The following is a 21,947-nucleotide window of genomic DNA, read 5'->3' on the forward strand; positions in this document are numbered from 1 at the left end:
TCTAGTCCATACACCTCCACTAAAAAGGGAATTCACTTCATGTTTGGATAATTACAATTTACATTCACCGCTTCGATTATGAATTTTCTTACACGTTTATTTTTACGGTGTCAAATTAAGTGGAATTTTCTGAACTATATTGAATATTCTCCAGTTTGTATCCGTTTTACCCCATTGGAGCTCCATATTTTGAAACAAGCTGATCATAAGATGTGTCTTTTGGCTTATAAATATCAGATTGAGGTGCATAAAAAACTGCATTTCTGCACATAATGAATACAACTACAGACTTTAAAAAATTCCACGGAATCTAGAAGATTCTGTTGAATTTGAAACCATAAAGATGGACACGTAAAAAATATTTATAGTTGAGGGTTGGTTGTAATTATCCAAACATAAGAATTTTTTTCTTAATTTGATATTATATGAGGAGTTGACCGTAATTTACCCTTATAATAATATAATTTCGTATGTGCAGGCTTTTCTTTTCTTTTTTCTCAAAAAAAAAACAATAAAAGAAGTAAAAAGAAAAAGTAATAATTGGGCTAATCTTATTGGACATTGGAAAGCCTTATTATTATTCCAAATGCTGCAAAACTTGGCCCAAAACCTTAATGAGAGAGACGAAATACACACAGTCACACACTTTATTCAGTGAACAAAACCGTCGAACAGTAGATACGCTACAGTTGCAGTAAATTGCAGCACAGTGAAGAAGAAGAGTAGCTTCAAGAGAAGATCGAAGCGCATACAATCATTCTTCCTTCTCTTTTCCCGGAGTAAAATTACCTGCGTAGCGCCCTAATCTCAGGTTTTTTTTTATAATTTTTTTTACTTTAATTCCAGTATCTTCAAGTGAATTGGAAATCCTAGATGTTCATACAAGTTGCTTTATCTTTATTTGAAATTCGAGTTTTGATGAATCCTATTTTATCGAACGCATTTGAATTCGAATAAGATTGGTGATGGGATATACAAATGTTCGGGCTTCAAGTTACGGGCCGGGCCTCATCTCTACTTGCTTAGTTTTGAGGATTACGAGATGAAAGCTGGTTGAATTCAGATCCTTTGATTCCTATATTTAAAAGTTGGTATTAATAAAAAAAAAATTGGAAATTTAGTTGGACTATAGGATTTGGATAGCCAACCAAACGAAGAAAGAGACTGAAGTTAAATCTTGTAATTTGAAGTAGACAGAGAAATTGATGAGTTACGATTCCGACTCCTAACGAGTGTTTCGTTCTTTGGTGAAATTCTGAAAGAACTGAATGTTATTAGTTACTGATACGGCATCGACATCTAAAAACAAGCACTTCCACTTTTCCCATATTTGTTTCGGTTGTCATGATAAATGTTGGTCGAACTTGTGTATGTTTTCATATCGAATGAACCATAAAGTAGCCAAATGGAAAACGAGAGAACAAGTGTGAAGTAGCTGTTAAGTTATGCTTGTTTCTGTTAAGTGTCGTCTCGTGGTTTTCATTCAATGCTCGACAGAATTGGGTGATGTGCATTTTATAAAGTCCTAGTGTGTTTTCATCCTTCCTTTATCTTTCTTTGTTGCTTCTTCCGTTTCTTCGTTTCATGAATGAATCAAGAGAAAGTGGTGCTCTTGTATAATTGGACGAACTTGCATTTCTTTAAGTTACCCATCTTGATTGTTTGTTTTTTTTAAATTCTCTTTGATGCACGGCAAAGTGTAGAAAAGACCTGTTTTTTGTGTTTATACTCATTAACTTTCGCTTGCAGCCTGCAGTTTGCACCGAATCAATAATATATACGCTTTATTATACTTACATTTGCGTGTGCGTGTGTGTGTGTGTGTGTCTCTCTCTCTCTCTCTCTCTATATATATATATATATATATATATATATATATATATATATATATATATATATATATATATAAGTCGATTGTGTTGTGATTGTAACTTCCTTTTCTTGCTAGCTACAATTTACGCCTTGATTTTATGCAGGTATAAAAACTAATGGTGAAGTCAAAACAGAGACAGCAGCAGCGAAATCGAGCACCACCATCTGATGAAAGTGACTGGATGATGGTCAAGAAGCAGATAATCACTATCCTAATCCCACCATTGCCTAACAAGGCACGCTCCACAACGCCAAGTGTAGTAAACGAGGGCCCACCACAAGAAAACCCTAAAATCACCATCTCCTCCCAATCACCCGAAAAATCAAACCCCCAATCAAAATCTCCATCAGAAGACATCATCTCCGCCTCGAAGCAACCACTCCACGAAACAGAGAAAAAATTATCCATTTCATCGTCTCCCAAACAGGCTGTTCAGATTGCTTCAGACAAGGGTTGTAAGAGAAGTATGATGATATTTGATGGTAGTGTCGCGTTTGTGAACCGAAGAATGAGAGCTTCGTTTCTTGAGAGAAAACTGAAGAGGGCCGGTGGACTGGAGAATTGGCTGGTTTCGCTCGGGCTGGCACGTTTTGTGAAGGTTTTTCGGAGGAGAAACGTGAGCAAATTTCAGTTGGCAAATATTAGTATGAAGAAGCTTAAAGATATGGGGGCGGATGCCGTTGGCCCCCGGAGGAAGCTTATGCATGCAATTGATTGCATCTGCCAACCCCATTGTTTCCACCATGTTTGAATGTTGAAAACTATCTTACTCATTTTGGTAGCCATTTTTGTATAAAGTGTTATATATCTTTGAACAGATTTTAGTACTGAGAGAAATTCTGAACATTGTTATATAATAATGATCAGTAAATAGTTTATGATGCATTATATTTCATAACTTTGTTTTGCAAACAAATTAATTAAATTCTAGTATAAATGAGAAAGTAGTCTCGATTAGTAGGATTTAAACCCTAATTAAACCTTGACCCAAATGATTAATAACAGGAATTAATTCTCTTATTGAGTGTTGGTATTTTCCAAATAGATCCGATGTGAAAGAAAAAAAATCAGTTAATTTTTTATTTTAATTTTAATTATAAATAATAATTTTGAATTTAAAGAAAATAATATATTAAGAAGGAATTAATGTCATGCACTTAAATATCATGTTGAATTATATAATTTGTACTTTGTACAATAACAAAGAGCGCCTGTAGCTCAGTGGATAGAGCGTCTGTTTCCTAAGCAGAAAGTCGTAGGTTCGACCCCTACCTGGCGCGTTTTTTTTATTTTTTTGGTATTTTATAAAAAATAATTAAAAAACAATTAAAAAATGCGTTTAAAATAAAAAAATGAAACGCGCCAGGTAGGGGTCGAACCTACGACTTTCTGCTTAGGAAACAGACGCTCTATCCACTGAGCTACAGGCGCTGTTTGAAGTGATATGTTTTATTATGTTAATGATTGTATTACATTTTGATTTATTGTCTTCCATTGGGCTCAGTTGATATGGGGTGGACTTTAGTTTTCTTGATAAATAAGGGCTTAGACTTTTGTTTGTACAATATATAAACTAATTAAATCGATTTTGTTGTAAAATGGCCTATTTATCTAGCTCTTTGGTTTGTGTTTGTGGAAATACATAAGAACATAATAACGATAATGGAGAGCGAATGAGAGAATGCAAAGAACAAGAATCCCTAGAGAGAAAATTGTGGGTATCCATGGGGAGGGAGTTTTTCTCATTAATATAGGTGTAAGCCACCGGAAGTTACAAGGAGGAGTTACAAATGGAAGTTCCATGGAAGTTATTCCTGCACACATCATGGGACTAAGGTGTGGGAAGTTTACACTAGTGGGAGGTTGAAAACCATCAAGTGGTTACGTTAGGAAACCACACATTCCATACTATTTACAACAGATTTCATTTTTTTATTTTGTTTTTGGATCAGTATACAAAATCGATTTCAAATTTGCAGAAAGCGGGCTATTGTACTGAGAGGAGTAACAAGGAAATGGAGGAACCGATCGGAAAATTCTGCAACACGGTGGCGAAATTCTGCAACCACCTCGATTCCAGCTGCTCCGCCCTCAAAGATTCCGTCGATCGGCGCCCCATCCCCCTCGGTACTATACCTCTCATTACCCCCATTTCTGAATCTGTTTTATTGCAATTTCCCCTGATTTTTTTGCTTCCGCAGATTCTGCGTCGAAAACCTTCTTGCACAGCGTTAATACCAGAGTATCTGCCGCCGGAGACGATTTGAACATGCTAGAATCCATGTCCTTCGCCACCGTCTCGTTCGAGGAGCTTCTCGGCCACTGCAACGAGGTCTTGAAGAAGAATCAAAATGACATTTTTGCCCTCCAGGAACACCTCCGTTCCTCCTCCAACTACATTCCTCCACGTTCGTTCGTCTCATCTTACTTCAAATAATAATTCACTTTTTTCGGTTCCTTTTGGTTTGTTTTTTTTTATTATTTAATGTTCATTCTCTTACGTTGTTGTTTAGTCGATTTTGATGAAGATGATGCCCTAGAAGACTCTGTCTTGGATAATTTCTCAACCGGGAGTAGCAATGATGTTGCAGAAGACGATACCTTGTATGATCCAATGAAATTTCATCATGAAAATTTACTCCAACTTAACTTGAATTTTTATAAATCGGATGGACCGTTTTATATGGTTTGCTTTACTTAACACGTATGATGTAGGCTCGACGACACAATGAGTTTAAAGAATTTTGGGATTTCCGATGTCTGTCTTGCAAGCATTGCATCTCAAGGTGAGTTGATTGAATTCTAGCAAGATTACGTAAGTTCATCTATGCTCTTGCTAAAAAGTAAATGACTGTTTCTTTTCATGTTCATTGTGCATGTGGTGTGAAGCAGACAGTAGATTTGAGATGGATGAGCCTGATTTTCTGATAGAAGGTGTGAGAATTTCTTGATTCTCAGAAGTTTTATTATTCTTGATACATAGTCCGATAGTATATGAAACACGTGACTGATTGATTGATGGAGTTGTTTATAATGGAAACTAGGGGAGACAACTGATGCATTGGACCAAAATGAGGATTCTCGGCTTCGTTTGAGCATCTCAAAAGATGATTATGAAAGTCTCCCAAAACACATGCAGGGTTTGGTACCGTGGGAGGTATGATATTTTTGGCTTGGTTTCGTTGTGCTTTTATTTTGAGGTGTACTCTGCAAGATCTAGGTATTGAATCGCTACTTCATTGGCAATATCTGAACTGATAAATCATGCAATTTCAAGCGTAAAATGTAACGGTGTAGTATTGATATGTTAAATTCCAATTGTCTAGTCAAATGTAGGGATGTAGTATTGAAAGCATTAAGGAAAAACTTATAAACAGGAGATATTAAGAGAATTGAAGAACTACACGTAATATGCATTATACCGTACTATCACTCAATAACAGTCAGCAACTATCTTGTTACAACTTCTATACTTCATCATTGTACTCGATATGCTCGTTGCAAAATAAGAAGCCCAAGGTAATGATGCTTTAGAAGTTTTTATAATTGCCATTAGCCAATTCCTATTCTCAGTTAATACTGAAATGCGCTTTATGCAGGATCTCCTAGTTGCTGTTGAAAAGATAAACTCTTGCATAGAAGCAAACAAGATAAAGTCGAACTCCTTTCGACAAGATGAAATTGAACTGCTTGACCTGGGTACGTGTTTTACTAGTTTGAATTTTCCCCTTTCATTTGCATTGATTTTTATTTTCTTTTTCTTTGGAACTGAAGTAGCAAAACATTCGATCTTTCTATAATTAAACAGTAGACACAATACACAGTTATCACACAATAGGAATTTCGTCAAGGGAGTTCATATTGTGTGTGATGTGACTAGTTCAAACTTTGGAGTTGATTTATCGTGCATTATCCTTTGCAGGCTATAAAGCAAGATCTTACCTATTGCTGCTCATAAAAATGAATAGGCTAAGCATCGAGACTAATGGAGGTGTGATCTCCTACCGATTCTTATAGACTTGTGTCAATCTTTTTTCTGTAAAGTCCCACCATGTATCCTTTATTGCTGTTCGTGTTTTAGATACTGGCAAAATCTAATATCACAAAGCTGTTTAAATTTCCAAGTGATTGGTTTGTTCTTTCGAACCCGCCATTTTGTTTTTTTTATTAAGAAAGTTCTCTTACTTTTACTTGCACCAACATTCTGAAATATGTGGTTAAACAGATTGAATTATTAGATGAACGGCTGCCAAATTTTGTGAACGTAAAGGTTGGGACTCATATAAGGGCGTTTCTAGCATCCGATCGCTCAAATTTAGTCGGCATGAAATAGGGAAATACCACTTCTTCGCACCTTCAATCGGAGAGTAAAAATTCAATTTCCATTTCCAATCGACATGAACAAGGAATTTTGGAGAAATTTTGGACGGTTTAGATTTAATCTCTTTGAAATGAACTGTAATTACAGGGTATGTCACCTCAGCCAATTCTCATAGTACCGGACTGTAGGATCACCCCTCGTATAAACAATATACAGTGCAGCATAGGGTTAAATTTGGGCACTCGTAATAACATAATTTAATGCTCTGAATAATGGTAGCTTATAAATATGATATCCAAAAAACAACATAATCGTATTATTTTACAATCACGAGTTACGTCCCCTATTTATGCAATACACGAAATACAAACGAAAAAAAACAAGGGGTAGGAAACTCAAAAAGGAAAAGAAAATGGAAGAAGACATAAATCATTATGGTAGAGAGACCTAAACTATACCCACTTTACAAACCTATCAGCCAAAATCTGTTACGCGTGATAAATTACAAAGTGACAACGTAATAGTTTGCACGCCCACTACAAAGCAAAGTGAGAATGAGAAGAACGAAAGAGCTATCGACAATGGGAAACAACAAACGTCTAAGAGAGGAGCTGCCCTTCCAACACTAGTCGAAAGGATAAATAATACTAACCACCACAGCCTCGTAAAAGAACAACAGGGAATGTCAATCTTTTTTTCCTTTTTTTTTGCCTTAATTCTCATTTCCAACCAACATCAAAGTGGGCATTTTCGTAAAAAGCGATCAACTTCAATTGTATATCTTCACTGGCTTCTCAAATGTGTGACGGTTCTGCAATTACCAGAAAATATGAAGTTTCAAGAAGAGTTTAGTGCTAAAGTGTATATTTGGACATACATGATAAACAGTATAAAGTATAAACTCAGTTAGAAACTCTAAAGATCACAGGAATATATATAGTTAGATACATTTCATAAAATATAGCAACCTGAAAGAAGTTTACCTGGTTTGCAGCATATGCTCTTTTAGGAGTAGTATCGGAATGCTCTAACCCCAGGTACTGCTCCCAAGCACCGTAAACATCTCTTCTCTGGAAGACAAGAATACTGGTTTCTCAGTTTTAAATAACATTGTAGGAAAATTAACTGTTCAATATCTAAATAATAACAATAATAATCAACAGAAAGGAAAATGTGACCTGGAAACGACTGGAGACAATGTCCGAGTCCTCGAGATACTCTGGCCGTCCCAATGACAAAAATGCAAACTTCCACTGGGTATTACAATAAAATAAACAAATAAATAAATAATCAAATGACCAGTGTACTACTACTTCACCGATTTATCACACTATGTATACTATGTTTGGATCTTGGATTTTAGTGATCTTAAGTGACATCATTTGAAGTAAGAAAAAAATAATCTCTTTCTGCTTCCCTTACTGTAATTCAAGATACAAACATAGCAGTAGGTGTTACATACCTTAGAGAACTCCTCATCTGAGACCAGCAATTTCTTTTGAATGCGTACTTTAACATCTGCTAATGTGTCGCCTTCATGAATGACCAAGAAGAATGGTTCCCCGAAATTCTGGACCTGCTGTTCATGAGAAAAAAATGTAAACATGCAATTACTACTTGAGTACTCGTAGCTGTATCTACTTCCAAGCATGGAATTCAGTAAATGATGAAATACCAGTTGATTCTGGGCAATCTCTTTGTTGAAATGGTAAACATGAATCAAACGATCATTGGGCCCAAGATTCTTTTCTTCTTCTGGAATCTGTCAAAGAATAAAAGATATAGATATAAGATACATGAATCGCCAAGGAAATATACAAATTTCAACTGAAGCAGAAAAAAAATTGATATTGTAAATGACGAACAGGTATTCGGAACAGTTGGGGTTCTCACTTTTTCTTCGGATAATTTTCAGAGTTCATTAGGTCGATCATATTATTCAGTTTAAAGTTATACAGTTAAGAAGGTCAAATGGAAAACAAAACTGTGTAAAACAACAAAAATCAAGAAAATATTTTGAGAAGAGAGTTCACCTCCTCGGCACGCAGAGTCCAGTACTGGTCATTTATGTTCTCAATTTTCTCATGGAGTGGGAAAATCTGCAAAAAATTGAGTAAGCAGATTGAGGAATACTCCAACGTACAGAGTAATCTATTTCTAGCTATATATTTATTTAGTGCACTGCAGGTATGGCTGCGTTATCAATTTGATGCTGCCTAGCCAAGGAGCGATACCCCGGAGGATATCCCATACCAGGCGAAGATCAGATCAGTCACCAATATTATTTTGCATCTACTTCCAAACAAAATTACAGTCCTTAACAAATCTATGCACATGACAATTTCAATAAGTGAATGAGGATGGTCAAAGCAAAGTTATGCCAGCATATCAAGAACCAAATGTTAAGAGCAGAGAAGGTTACCTTGTAAATCTTGTGATAGAAAACCTCAAGCAACCTAAGCTCAGAATTTGGATGAGACAACTCCACCTATTATAAGATGCACGAGCTGTGAGATGTTGTATAACATATGCTGCTATTTTCTAACTTTTATTCTTAGTAAAGACATTACTGAGTGAAAACTGCGTCAAAAGTTTATCTTAGAAACAGTGAGAGAAAGAAGAGGAGGTGCAGAAGGAATCACATCCAAAACAGTTTAATTTCAGTTTTCCTTATCTTCGCTTCACAACGGGACTATCAATGAAGTTCAATTTCAGAATCTGTGGCCTGGAAAACAACTTGCACAGAGCAATGAGCTAGCTAACCTTTGTTTTGATCTCATTGAGAACATCTCCAACGGTGCTTTGTTTAGGCAATCTAATATTGAGAATTACAGCCTGAAAAGGGCAGCCTGACAAGGTCAGCGTACTTACACACCTTCAGTTGTAAATGACTTTACAAGATAGAAGTAACAATATCAGTACCTCCTCCTTCGTGGCGTGATGGAAGGCGACCTTCAGTGTCTTTAAGCACTGCAATTCTGGAAGAGGAATGTCTAGCACTTCGTAGTACAGTATATCAGAAATCTATCATAAGACACCAGAAATGTCACTAATTCATCAGTTACATCAACAAACTAGCAAACCAAATACCAGAAAGAACAAAAAAAGGAAAACGGAGAGAGAGGGAATACTATATGCCAGTACCTGATTATAGTGGACAAGCATGTCTAGCAAATGATCAACCGATCTATATTTAATGGGATTGGGCTTCGGTTGCTGAGAATAGCAATTGTGAGGAGTAAGACGAATTTTTGATGGATCGTCTAGGCCAAGGCGCTGGGCAACTTTTTCCACAACATCATCATATGTGTGATTCTTTGCTCTGAAGATAGATTTTCATATGAGTCCAATTGTTTCCCAGAACAAGATATATGTGAAAAGAAAACAATCCCTTGCAAACCAGTCTTAAACATTCTACATATTGGAATATGATAGCACTCACAATTCTAGGCAAAATTCATCTTCCTTGGGTTTCTCCAAAGCTCGAAAATGCACAATCTGCAAAAGACCAAATACATATCAAATAGAAGCTACAGAGGGGTAACCAAAAGGTGTGAACAACAGTTTTATCAGGAATCACCCCCCACCCCTTCTTACTCCCTCTGGATACTGGCCAACAAGCATTCCAGTTACATAAAAGGTAAAAAAAGAACATAGATGACCTCACCAAATGGGTGGCTGAGATGAGCAGATGAAATAAAGTAAATTTTCTATTTGATATCAAATCAATTCGGTAGAATAGGCTGGAAAGCTCTGGCCAGGCAAGGTTATGGAACAAATATAAAAGAATATAATTGATTTCAAATTATCAACATATGTACATCTGGTAACTGCATCACTTATATTAGTTTAAAAGAGAAAATGTCTGCCAAAACAACTAGTATGGAAGTAAAGGATTAACCTGGCGATTTTTCACGTACTCCAAAAATGAAGGAACATCAGGGAAACGGATTTTCTCTTCATGTTCAGGCAAAGGCCGTTTCTGGAAGCAAATAATGTCCCCATCTTCGATCTGAGGGTAGCAGAAGCGGTGGGGAGGATAAGTACATACAAGGAGAGATGCACTGAAATAATAAAATATAAGAAACTAATAAATACCTGACTAAATCGAAATGAAGCTTTTTTATCAAGGCGTTCACACATAACAGTTGGCTCAAATTTTATTTCCTGTAAAATGACAAACAAGATCAATGCATAACGAGATAATGTTAAATGAATCATAATTAGGAAAGATATAGGATGTACTGTGTAACATGCTTAAATGTGTATGAGTAATTTCAAATAGTGTATTTAAATGACAGACAAACCTCAAATAGATCAATCTCTTCATCAGGAGCAAATCCAGCCATTTCATTTATTCTTGCTAGGATCTCAATGGGCTTTCCGGTGTTCTTTACGAAAAACCTCCCTATGTATCTGGAAAACTCAAGAGTAAAATGGCTACCAAGATTTACACAAAAATGAAGGAAAACAAAGTAAATAAAATCTTCAAAGAAGAAAGTAGTACCGAAGCTCTTCTTTCTCGGGATCATAGAGTTTAAAAAACAAAAGTATGTCTTCCTTATTTTTTTCTGGTGGAGGAACCGGCTGTAAATCCTATACATTCAACAAAGAAAATACAGTTGAAGCAGTAGAGATGAAATTCCATCAACAATCATAGTAACAGAAGCCTGCCAGCCAGCAACATTGTTTATTATGTAAGATTATACCAGTCCATGATGTACTTCCAAGAACAACTTCAATTCTGCATTGTGAGCTTTACTGGAAACTTCTCTCAGTGCTCCAACCTGCAGATCATAAATAGGAAAAGGCTTAAGTTTAAATAACTAAGAAAAGAATATATAGATTGATAAATAGCCAATAAAGCAACTTTCCCACGGGAATCAATTTAATGATGTATACTCAAACTGGAGAGATTCAACGAGCACAGTGACTCGGGCAACAAATTTTCACGACCACGGATCAATGTGACATATGATAAGGTAGATGGTACATAACTATGGCTATTCCCAAGAAACAAGCTGGCATGATTCCTGCATTTTTATTTATTCATTTTTTACTTCCCTTCACAATTATATCTTATCTTGTGATATCCTTTTCAATGCTAAGCAATGTTTGCTTAATCCTAAAAAACATAATTCGCATCTTCCGAAGTGTTCATAATCGATCCACTATTTGTCACATATCAAAATGAACATCTATAAAAACTTATATGATGGAAATCGTGCTTCAACCAGAGATTTTTATGAATCTTTTTATAGTTCCATCACTTTGCTGCCTAAATTATCTTCATAAACCTTCATCATCAATTGCTGGTCACTGCTAAATAGAAATCTCATGTCTAACATAGATCATTCATCTATCTGAACTTCTAAAGGTCAGCGAATGGATAGTTAATATATTTGTGCACCAAGCATTCCCAAAGAGAACATTATCCCCACATAGTCTGAATTGATGGAAAGGAAAGGAGTAATATGTATACAGTTTGCGCTTCTTCCTGGGCCGTCAATGGCCGGTTCGGACGGTAAGTATGGTTCTGTCTTTTTGCCCATATCCAAAAGCGTTGAAATTGTACTGGTATACCAAGTTCTTTGGCTACTTCTTCCTTCATAAAACACCACAACATTGGTTAGCATTTTATATTAAAACATTGAGAAAAAAAAGCTTCAGTACTTGCAGAAATTCATGAAATCACTAAAATAATGAATACCTCACAGACTCCCAAGTTACTACACTAAACAAGGGTGCCAAAATATTATAGGTAGTAACTAGATAGGAAAAATAAATTTAATAATTGCAAATTGCAAGCTTTACACGCACACAGAGCAACTGATCAAAACTTAATCCAATTCTATGAAAGCTGTATGTTTCAGAAAAGATGATTTGACTGCTTCTGTTGGCCACCACAATACCCAAAATCAACAAAATTTTCCTCAGAGGTATCCGGCAAGAGATACCCCATTGCAAAGTTGCCACAGCATTTGATCAGTAATTTCGCCTCAAAGAGAAACCATTTTTCCGTCACTAAAATCAAATTTATAATGGTCTGGCATATGAACAAAGAATCATGACTATATAACTTCTCATTTGAGTAATTTACCTTAAACTAATCAGTCAATCTTCTCATTCAAGTCACATCTTAAATGAGATATAATGTGTACAATTATGAGATCCAGCCAAGTTTTGTTAACTTAGTTGTGCTCCTAAGTCAGGTTTGTTGAGCACCAAGAACAAAGCCTGTAACACGGGGGTTTAGTCATATTTTTGTTCTTTTGCCACAGGACACTGCAAAACGGGTTTTTTTTCTTATTTATCTCTCCCTTGGCTGAACAAGCATCTGCATTCACTAAGATTGCTTTGTACATTCCCATAATTAAGGTTCACGTAAGAGTAGTAGCCAATTTCGTGGTCTCCTTGTGCAGTGTCAGTAATAGGATTCGTGTTCCAAAAGTTATACATGTGCACCTCTGTTCTCTAATGCAATCCCTCACATAACAACAAAAGGATTTTTCTAGGACAACTACATCTATATCACCATTTCTCCACTCCACTCTATCGAGGTAAATGCGAATACAAACTATAAAGATGATACAAATTCTTATGAAGGATTCAACTTCATGTGGATTTACATGGACCTCTACCAGGTTCACTAAGAGAACTTGAGCTGTCATTTTTTATGACCAGCACATCTAGCAGTTGTTATTGAACAGAGTTACCTTCCCTCCTAGCAATACACTTTTATTATTATTTCAAAACAAAAAAACGTGTCATGCATTTGACTTATCAAGACAATGACTAAGAAAACATAGTACCTTGAACTGATTGAAAGGCATTTGTTTCTGGATTCGGAAGTTACATACTTTATCATGATCTACAAGATCAAAATATATATCTTTTCCAATCTGTTCCCTCAAATCCTCATCTCGAGCAACCTGCAAATGTTAACAAAATGGCTCAATGGTCCATCTACAGAAATAAGGAAATCAACATTACATGAACAATTGTAACAATAACCTTGATAATAGTATAAAGGTGTGCTTGGGCTTTGTATCTTTTCTTGTCTTCCTTTTCTTCTTGTTCTTTTTTCAGTCTTATCTGGAGTGTGTAGGATATAGATATGTGATGTTTCATGACAAACCTCAATGTAAAACAATAATAAATAAATCCAATACGTTGCAAAAATTACCCGAAGATGTTCCGCAATATCCTTCTCATCCATATCACATATAATCTTATCCTTGTCACTCACTCGTATATACACAAGCATGTATGCATTTGAGTATTTTGTAAATTTGAACGGGGTGTTGTTGTAGCCAGGATTTGTCTGTGGTAGCTGTAAAGGAAAGAGAGTATAAGCACACAAACAACAAGGAAGTACAAGAGAGTGAAGATCTCAGACAGAAATTTCACCTCTTCCTCACCACCATACTGCTCCTCTAATGCTCTCTTCATATCTTCTTTAGTAACCCTCTCATCATCAAATTTGTACCTGAAAAGTTATTAGTAAAACATAAAGCATCCTCATATGGTTTGTAACAATGCCGAGGAAAAACAACGTTAACATATATACAAGGGTAAAATGGGAATGGTTAAGGAACTATGACTAAACTGGTGCATGGATATGGAAAATCTGACAATGATACGTCAGTAATATAAATGAAACTGGGAAACTAGAACATTTACAAAATATTCCTCCACAAGAAGAATAACATAAACATATGTAAGTGGCTGCAAGATGGGGAAGGGAGAGAGGTTATCTTCGAAACATACCATTGATCAGAAAGCGTCGGCCTGATAAAAGCATAATAATGACCACCATGCACCCCACCACTATGAACCAAAACACTGTCGGAGAAGATAAAGCACAGAAAGGAATAGAAAGTTAAAGGGAAAATTCATATAAGGGAAAGGTTTTAGTTTCCTATTTGCTGCAGATAAATAAATACAGATGCACATCTACTGGGTCTTGACACTGACAGTACCCATATACAAACCTGTCATTTTCAAAGATTGGTAGTGAGACAAAATTATGCTATGCCTATCCCAATTTATCAACTAATCCACTCTAAGACATCTCATTTCAAACATACCAAAGGTTCATAACTAACATCAGGCAAAGTAGTCACCATACATGGATACATAACATACGTATTGGCTACACTTCTGGTGTGCTTAAGATTGACCTATTATGAAAGGGCTGTCATCTAGAATTTTTTCAAGTATAATTGAATAAATTTACTGAAAAGTAATTATTTCAGCACTCTTACGAATAAATAGTACAACTTAAAATTATTGAAACATTCTTACAAGAATGTGATTGAATTTATAATTCTTTTTACATTCCCAAAATCAACAATTGAATTTTCTAAGTTCTGTTACGAAAAATTTCAACATTGCAACGAATCAACGAGAGAATCCTCCAACTCTCAGTATTCCCACAAATCAATGAGTGTATTTCTTATTGTTCCAATTGCTCTAACTTGCTGAATCAGGAACTGATGTATTTACACAGAGCAGATCTACACATGATTCAGTTACTAGCATACTGTCAAAAGTGTAAAAGCAAGTGTAGGAGCTCATCCTGGTAGATGAACTTGTATGGTATCATTTTTATTCATCTTCTGTTCTTACTGATCAAATTTTCGGTTTAACAACATCATAATCCCACCCCCTCCCCGAGGGAAGGAAAAACACACAGAGAGAGAGGGAAAAGGAAAAAAGACATGAAGGCACACAAATAGGTAGACAGAAGAGAGCTATAGGTAAACTGTGCACAGACCTGTGAAGCGTGTAAAGGTTTCGTATGCCTCTATCTGCTTCTGGTGTCAAATACTTGCCATTGTCTCTGTCTAGATCAAGTTCCAATGGAAATTCATAACGGTCATTTATCTGCAATCAACCATTAAGAAATTTTGAAGCGTCGCACTGAAAGCAGAAATCAAACTATAGGAAAAAAAGACCACAGAGCAAGGTTTTGATCAGCAACATCAACATCAGATGTTAGGGGCAAAAAGTTACTTTTGAGAATGTCTAGCAAATGACAGACCAGCCGCACAAGAACAAAAGAGAGGCTATGGTAGAATTGCATGAGAAATGATTACAAAAGGATAGTACTGAATAACTGTACATGAATCCTCTAGCTTCGAGAAATATTTCATATCATATCAAATAATCTGGAGGAAGAAAAAGGAGATTTAACAAACAAAGAACCTAGAGTTCACACTATGGAGCCACGCACAAAAAAAATGCACCTAAGTTGCAACGAAAACAAAGTGAAACAGAAAATAAAAGAAAGGCCAACTTTCTAAAATACAATACATCCAAGATTAATTTCATTACAATTCTCATGTCTATCTGATGCTGCCCTTGTAAAAGGATTGGTGAACAATGAATAATTATCCATAATCATTATACAGAAAAAAAAAATCTGAAAATCAATGTATCTCCCTTAGTTCAAGTTACATGGTTTATGTCAATATATGGTCATGTACCAATTGTGCAAACCATATACCACAGAGCATGTCGAAAATATATGCCTCCATCATCTTACCAACATCAACTATAAAAACAAACAAATATTGACCTCGATCAACAACTGAAAGATGACTATATATTACTCACCTTAACCATTGTATCCCTCATAAAGTCGTACTCAAAACGCTTCAACTGCAGCTGGAGAACTGGTGGGAAGTCCATGAACAAGACACCCTTTTTTGCGTCCTAATATTCAAACAATACTCTTCAGGCCAGATTTAACAATAGAAATAGTTGTTGAGATTAAATGTTACATCTATCAATATATCAATCTAGAACTGCAATACTGAGGAGTATCAAAGCTTACAGAAGTTAACTAAAATTCCATACATTAATGGACAACATCCCCATCAGTCTGAAATTAACTTAACCAGATAAAAAGTAACTGTCACAAAAAGCTTTCTCCTAAAGAAAGCAAAAAGCTTTCTCCTAAAGAGCATAACTATATATAAGACAATAAAGAGAAAAGCAATCTTTCTCGTCACAGAATCAGGCTACATAACACCATATAAAATAAGAACATGTTTTACAAAGGTCTTAACACCACCTGCCACTCCCAAGCTCGGCTGAATCAGAACTCAGAAAGACGGTGAAAAAGAAGAATAAAGATTTTAGAACACAAAGTACTACATATGAAGCGAGGAAAACACCAAAAGTAACACAGAGTGAAAAGATAGTCAAGACAAAAAATATCAAAGAAAGCACACTGCATTGCAATATCACTACTCCCTCTGTCCCTTATTATATGTCTTTTTGGGGTGTTTTTTTTTTGTCCCAAATTATTTGTCATTTTAGAGCTTCAATAAGGCTTAACTGCATTTTTATCAATTTTGCCCCTTATCACTCTTAATTAGTTAATTAAAAAATAATTAATGACAAGGGTATTTAGCATTTACTATGTTATTTTTAGTATAATTTATGCATATTTATTGACTATCTTAATCTACGCGTAACCACCCAAAACGACATATAATAAGGGACGGAGGGAGTATATATCAAAGAATTACAGTGTGAAACATAACGAATAAAAACTGTGGTCAGATAAAATAAATGATATCATACAGTAAAGAGGCCGATGGGCAACGCACAGTATTTAATGAGGTCATTAAATTGAGTTCATTAAACTTGGAAGAGGATGCATGCAGATAAGCAGCCTCCTTAAAAAGCGAGTAAGAGCAGCTGGCACATGGTGGCACAAAAAGGTTTGACTACATACAGCTCAACTAAGCTATAAATGGAAAGTCATGAAGGGATAAGTTCAGACTCCAAAATGTTACGTAATACAAATCTTACTTTTTTCCAGTTAGATACACGTAATGTTAATCTCATAAAAACTCGCCTTCCCCCCAAGTTTCCAACTACCCTAAATATGTAATACTGAAGAAAAGAAGTAAGAAACTCCCAACTTGCAGATACCAGAAAGACACTGATGCTGACAGTAGAGTAACAATACAAGTCGCAAATATTCCATATAACTATTTGACTTAAGTGATGTCCATTCCTGACTAATCCAATATTCAAATTTGCCAAACCACTATCCAATATATCACTGTAACTATATATTAATATGAAATTATTGTTATATAGTGAATTTATTCTTCTAAAGTTGCTCCAACTTCCAGCTCTTGAAATTGTGACATTTTACATTGCCTAAACTAAGAGAAACTTAGTCTATTCTTTGCTGAACAGCGATAACATCTCAGACATTAAGGTGAATAATGGTTTCACATAAATATATGAATTCCAAGAGACTGAAGGTCAGAGCTATGCCAACGGATTGCTATATGCATAAACATATTCGATAAAAGTTTACAACAGTGACAGAAATTTCTTAAATTTACCAGATTGGTAAAACTAATCTCCTATTCAAGTTACTGGTATAACACAGTACTCATACTTCTATCGACCACGGTAATCCCATGAATTTCTCAAAGTTTCAACTTCCACTCGGTGAATTATCATTATAAACATTCAGAGGAAGACAGAAAAATAAATGGAGAAACTGACAAAACATCATTATCTACTAGGAGCAATATACCTGCAAACCATGTCCTTCAGCCTGGTATTTGTTATCTCCTTCAAGGCGTTCAACTTCCACATACTTGTCAAATGAAGCATAGACATCCTTGCAACCTTTTACATCCAATTGAAGATCTGCCACAAGGACATTTGTTGAAATAAAAATGTTCATCTACCCTAAAAATGTAATGGAGAAGTCTGAGAACCAACTATTACCATAAAAGGACTCTTTTCTTGTAGATTTGAAGTCCACATTGATGCATTCTATGTAATTCATATGGTGCCCTTCAAATAATTTCTGTATTGTCCCTTCAACAACAGTTCCCTGCGCCAGAAGAAAAATTATAATTACCTTAACAAAAATTAATCTTTATATCAGACAACAAGAGTAAGCTCGTACTGTCAGACAACAAGAGAAAGCTCATGCTGTCGACACCAGTACCTTCATCTTGTCTTCAAGCTTTTCACATAAAACTCTGTTAAGTTCTTGCACGTCATGTTGCATAAAGGAATCATATGTGTCCCATCCAAATGATTTAGTCAACTCTTTTGTTGCAACACTGGTGTCATTATACTGGAGCTTATAAAATAAACTCTGCAACGCCAAAGGGATGCTTCCAGTGGGGTTATCATTCTCTGTTGTTGGCATGTGATATACAGCCTGATTCAATTTTTTAAAGTGAGGTTTCTGCATGCTTCTTTAATCATATCTGATATACCAAACAGTTTAATATATCAAAAGAGATAAATCCTATTTTAACCTTTCTGAAGTAAGGAATATGGTACAGAGTTTGGAGCAGAGAATTCATGTAACAAGTTGCACCCTGGTTCTTAAGTCCAACATAGCCTGTCTCCTTCTTTGAATCATATGTCCAGTAATCAACAACTTTACGTACAGCTACATCGGCTTCAATAACAACAGTATCATTCACCAGGTATCCCTTGTTGGGGTCGTAAAGCTCACTAAGAGGCATGAAAGATGTGAAACCCCAATCACTCTCCCTTTGATTGAACTGGTGTTGTGTATCTGTGAGATCCACAAGAAAGGTCATTTTATCACAACTTACGACAGTTAGTGAATACTTTATCTGAGTTGGCGAAGATAAATAAATTTCATATTCCATGACTTGGCAAGTTAATCATCAAATGCAAAATTCAGCCATACCGAACCACAATCATTTACTAAAAAACTATTCTATAGTCTTCAATTTGAGAACTCTACCGCCAAGGTGTCCAGTAGAAACTTAAGTTACTGACCAAAGGCCAATAGAACCCAGTTGCTAAGGAAACAATAAAAACTCTATAGAAGGGAAATTTCACAGCAGTTCCGAGATCTTTATCTATTTCCCAGTTGTTTCTTCCTTTCTTTGGTTTGGGAGGAGGGGAGGGAGGTCGTGGGGGGTTCGAAGTACTTCACTAAATAACAAAATTCAGTGAAATTGGTTGTTGGCAGGCACATATCATCGTTCATGTGTTGGGGTGGGGACTGGGGGGGTGGGGGTGTTTCACTCCTTGTGCATTTACTTGAAACTATGAAAAGAAATCAGAAACACAGGAGTTGTAAATGTACCTTTTTTAATTGTTAACTTGCTATGCATTTGATTAACTACAGCCAAGCTAAACTGCGCGTATCTGTTCCACCCATACGGCAAATTAGCTGAATCAGCCACGTCTAGATACATCGATAAGTAGTCCACATTATTTCCCTTTGGAAAAATAAGCACGCGCCTGCAGAGACCAATTCAATTCAAAAGGCGAACTGGTTAGTCTAAATAAAGCACAGTCGAAAGAAAATAAATCAATAAAAATAGCTTTTTAACGCATACTACATGCAGTAGTTTTTGTATTTATTTAATTCCAACAAACATAGTTAATTTCATTTATAGCACGCACCAACAGAGCTGAAAAGAGAAAAAAAGCCAAATTTAAAGCTATCAATATTACCATTTATAGCCCCCAACAGCGAAGGCATCAGAATAAAGCTTCTTATTATTCACTCTGGAAAAGGCATCAATCGTCCACGTGAAGCGTGATGCTTGTGGCTCGTCATTCGCCTGGTTTTCTGTTGTTCCAGCATTGTCCGATGGCGCCACTAAGAAATTTGCAATCTATCAAAACATAATACACATAGAACAAAACCTCGGAAACCTCAATTGGCATTGACAGAAATCGGAAATCGAACCCAACAACTCTATGCCAATTGGAACAACAATAACATCGAACAACAATGTTCCAAGAAAAAAAAACAAATTTAAGAAAGATACTTCTTCGTAACCGCGCCCATGCACCCATACACAAAATAATAAACAAAAATTGAAGTAGTGCAGCAAGAGGAGCACCTTCCATTGGCTGAGGCCCTTGGACCAACGGTTGAGGACCTTCGACTAAATCAGAGTGCGGCACCAGCATCTCTTCATCTTCCTGTTGCTACAGTTTAAGAAGCCAGAAAAAAAAATATTAATCAACAATAAGCTTGATCCCGCAAAGACATATACTTTCTTCCAAAGTATGAACATTAAATTCACTCATTCACACGCAATGAACAAATTGGGCAAGAAATCAACTCAAGTTCAAGTTACTTAAACCTCCCTTCAGCTAGTGCAAAACCCTAGTCCGATCACAATCAATCAATCCCCCCCAAACTAAAATGCGCACACAGACAACAAAATCCTCCGCCGAGGAGACCGAATTCAAAGAATTAACAACCAATTGAGTTATGCATGCATATCTACAGGCGGAGGCGACGGAAAGAGTGAATGTGACCACAAACGGAAGTAGAAAAAAAAGTGAGAGAGGAAGAAGAGAGTGGGAGTTACATCCAACGGCTGAGGAGTCATCATCGTCATGGCTGAAGATTTACAGCCGCCTGATTGACAAATCACAGAGAAATCAATGCAATTTGAGAGAGGGGGGAGAAAGATAGGAGAGAGAGAGAGAGAGAGAGAGAGAGAGAGATGAGAGAGAAAGAGAGACGGAGAGAGAATGGAAAGGCTTCTGGGTTTTCAGTGTGTTGGTTTTTTCACGGGGCCACGTTGGGGATTATTCACAAAGTCAAGGGTTAATTAGGGATTGGGAAAAATTATGACTGTAAATAATAAATAGTAAATAATAAATAATAAATAATCCAACTAAATGTGGAAAAAGAAAATGTAAATCGTCATGGGCCTTTTCGTCATTTCAAAGCGAGAGCACGTTACACAGCGATGCATCTGATTAGCCGACATTTCTTTAATTATTTTGGACCAATTAATTCCTTTTCGTTCTACTTTTCTCTTTGTAACTTCTAGAAAGCCTTCTCATTTTGTTTTTTTTTTATATATTTTATTTTTTATATAGAAATAAAATCATTAGTTGTAAATTAAAAAATGATGTATTTTATTAGACAGTGGTGTAAAAAATGATCAATCCAAATTCCACGGTTGTCTTTGAATTGGCCATGGTTGAAAATTTATTTGAAGTAATTTTCAACGTGAACAAAAGTAGTATATGATGGTTTTCCACAATAAAACACATGTAAGGAAAAATAATTAAAGACAGTTGGTCTATTTTTCACAAAGCAACTTTTATAAAAACATGTTTTAATTTATAGAATAAAAAAAAATCTTATTTTTAACATGTACGACAATTTCTTTTTACAGTTCTACCAAATTTTAGAGATAAACAAGTTTTCCTCATAATTTTATTCACTTACAATCCACTTCAACTGACTGCGAGTTCTCTTGTTAATATAAAAAAGTCGTACAAAATAGTAGCAGTAGTACATAAAGATATATGTTCACTAATGATAAGCAGTTATGCATGCAGTTTAATCATCAATGCACTTAATATGATTTGATGTGGATTCCTTTATTACTAGAAAAAACATCCAATTGTTCGGACGAACAATATTTATTTACGTATTTAATTTTACTATCATATTCAAAGTTTATCTCAATTATTTTTCTTCACACGGATATTCAATATAATGTCTCATCCACCACACCAAAAATTGTTTTCCTTTTTTTTCAACTTTAACCTAGGACTAAAAACAAGTTATGAGAAAAAAAAAAAGATACACAAATGTGTAATTTTATCAAAAGAGAATTTCCCTTCTAATCGAGACTATTTAATAATTTTCTTAGTTGATGTCATCAAATTTTATCAAAACTCAAAAAATAAAAAAATGGAGAAACAATTTAAACGAAATTCAAATTATTTTTC

The 21,947-nt window shown here is 35.6% G+C and overlaps 3 protein-coding genes and 2 non-coding genes across 7 annotated transcripts; 3 read left to right on the top strand and 2 right to left on the bottom strand.

Annotated features, from left to right (window-relative positions):
- The first annotated feature begins 684 nt into the window (after nt 1-684).
- On the top strand, nt 685-2,771 carry LOC105949928 (Sterile alpha motif (SAM) domain-containing protein). Its single transcript, XM_012973234.2, has 2 exons — nt 685-811; nt 1,977-2,771. Exon 2 carries the CDS (start codon nt 1,989-1,991, stop codon nt 2,622-2,624), a length of 636 nt encoding a protein of 211 aa, XP_012828688.1. The 5' UTR covers nt 685-811; nt 1,977-1,988; the 3' UTR covers nt 2,625-2,771.
- Nucleotides 2,772-3,080: 309 nt separating this feature from the next.
- TRNAR-CCU (transfer RNA arginine (anticodon CCU)) lies at nt 3,081-3,153 on the top strand. The gene has a single exon. It is a non-coding gene; the product is annotated as a tRNA-Arg (tRNA).
- A 78-nt stretch (nt 3,154-3,231) lies between these two features.
- On the bottom strand, nt 3,232-3,304 carry TRNAR-CCU (transfer RNA arginine (anticodon CCU)). Its single transcript has one exon. It is a non-coding gene; the product is annotated as a tRNA-Arg (tRNA).
- A 55-nt stretch (nt 3,305-3,359) lies between these two features.
- LOC105949931 (uncharacterized) lies at nt 3,360-6,069 on the top strand. Of its 2 annotated transcripts, XM_088823661.1 has the most exons (9): nt 3,360-3,466; nt 3,764-4,000; nt 4,075-4,281; nt 4,387-4,477; nt 4,589-4,659; nt 4,766-4,807; nt 4,918-5,030; nt 5,473-5,572; nt 5,796-6,069. In XM_088823661.1, exons 2-9 carry the CDS (start codon nt 3,889-3,891, stop codon nt 5,888-5,890), a joined length of 831 nt encoding a protein of 276 aa, XP_088679787.1. In that variant the 5' UTR covers nt 3,360-3,466; nt 3,764-3,888; the 3' UTR covers nt 5,891-6,069. The 2 variants fall into 2 exon arrangements, with proteins under 2 accessions (XP_088679787.1, XP_088679786.1); XM_088823660.1 differs by lacking the exon at nt 3,360-3,466 and having other exon boundaries at nt 3,514-4,000.
- A 381-nt stretch (nt 6,070-6,450) lies between these two features.
- On the bottom strand, nt 6,451-20,818 carry LOC105949965 (ubiquitin C-terminal hydrolase 12). 2 transcript variants are annotated; one of them, XM_012973275.2, is made up of 32 exons: nt 20,564-20,818; nt 20,087-20,174; nt 19,692-19,839; nt 19,318-19,475; nt 18,509-18,774; nt 18,190-18,408; nt 17,964-18,072; nt 17,767-17,882; nt 15,816-15,914; nt 14,974-15,083; nt 13,965-14,039; nt 13,605-13,683; nt 13,381-13,527; nt 13,209-13,289; nt 13,007-13,126; nt 11,677-11,799; nt 10,904-10,981; nt 10,702-10,790; nt 10,502-10,610; nt 10,293-10,361; nt 10,096-10,206; nt 9,637-9,692; nt 9,339-9,516; nt 9,117-9,218; nt 8,958-9,029; nt 8,617-8,682; nt 8,228-8,293; nt 7,870-7,956; nt 7,657-7,773; nt 7,373-7,447; nt 7,178-7,264; nt 6,451-7,005 (listed from the first exon to the last, which is right to left on the bottom strand). In XM_012973275.2, the coding sequence occupies exons 1-32, from the start codon at nt 20,591-20,593 to the stop codon at nt 6,964-6,966; spliced, it is 3,372 nt and encodes a 1,123-aa protein (XP_012828729.1). In that variant the 5' UTR covers nt 20,594-20,818; the 3' UTR covers nt 6,451-6,963. The 2 variants fall into 2 exon arrangements, with proteins under 2 accessions (XP_012828729.1, XP_012828730.1); XM_012973276.2 differs by having other exon boundaries at nt 7,657-7,770; nt 20,564-20,781.
- Between the last annotated feature and the right edge of the window lie 1,129 nt (nt 20,819-21,947).

This window comes from Erythranthe guttata, chromosome 10 (genome assembly GCF_056151865.1).
Source record: "Erythranthe guttata isolate IM_541 chromosome 10, IM_541, whole genome shotgun sequence".
Lineage (NCBI taxonomy): Eukaryota > Viridiplantae > Streptophyta > Magnoliopsida > Lamiales > Phrymaceae > Erythranthe > Erythranthe guttata.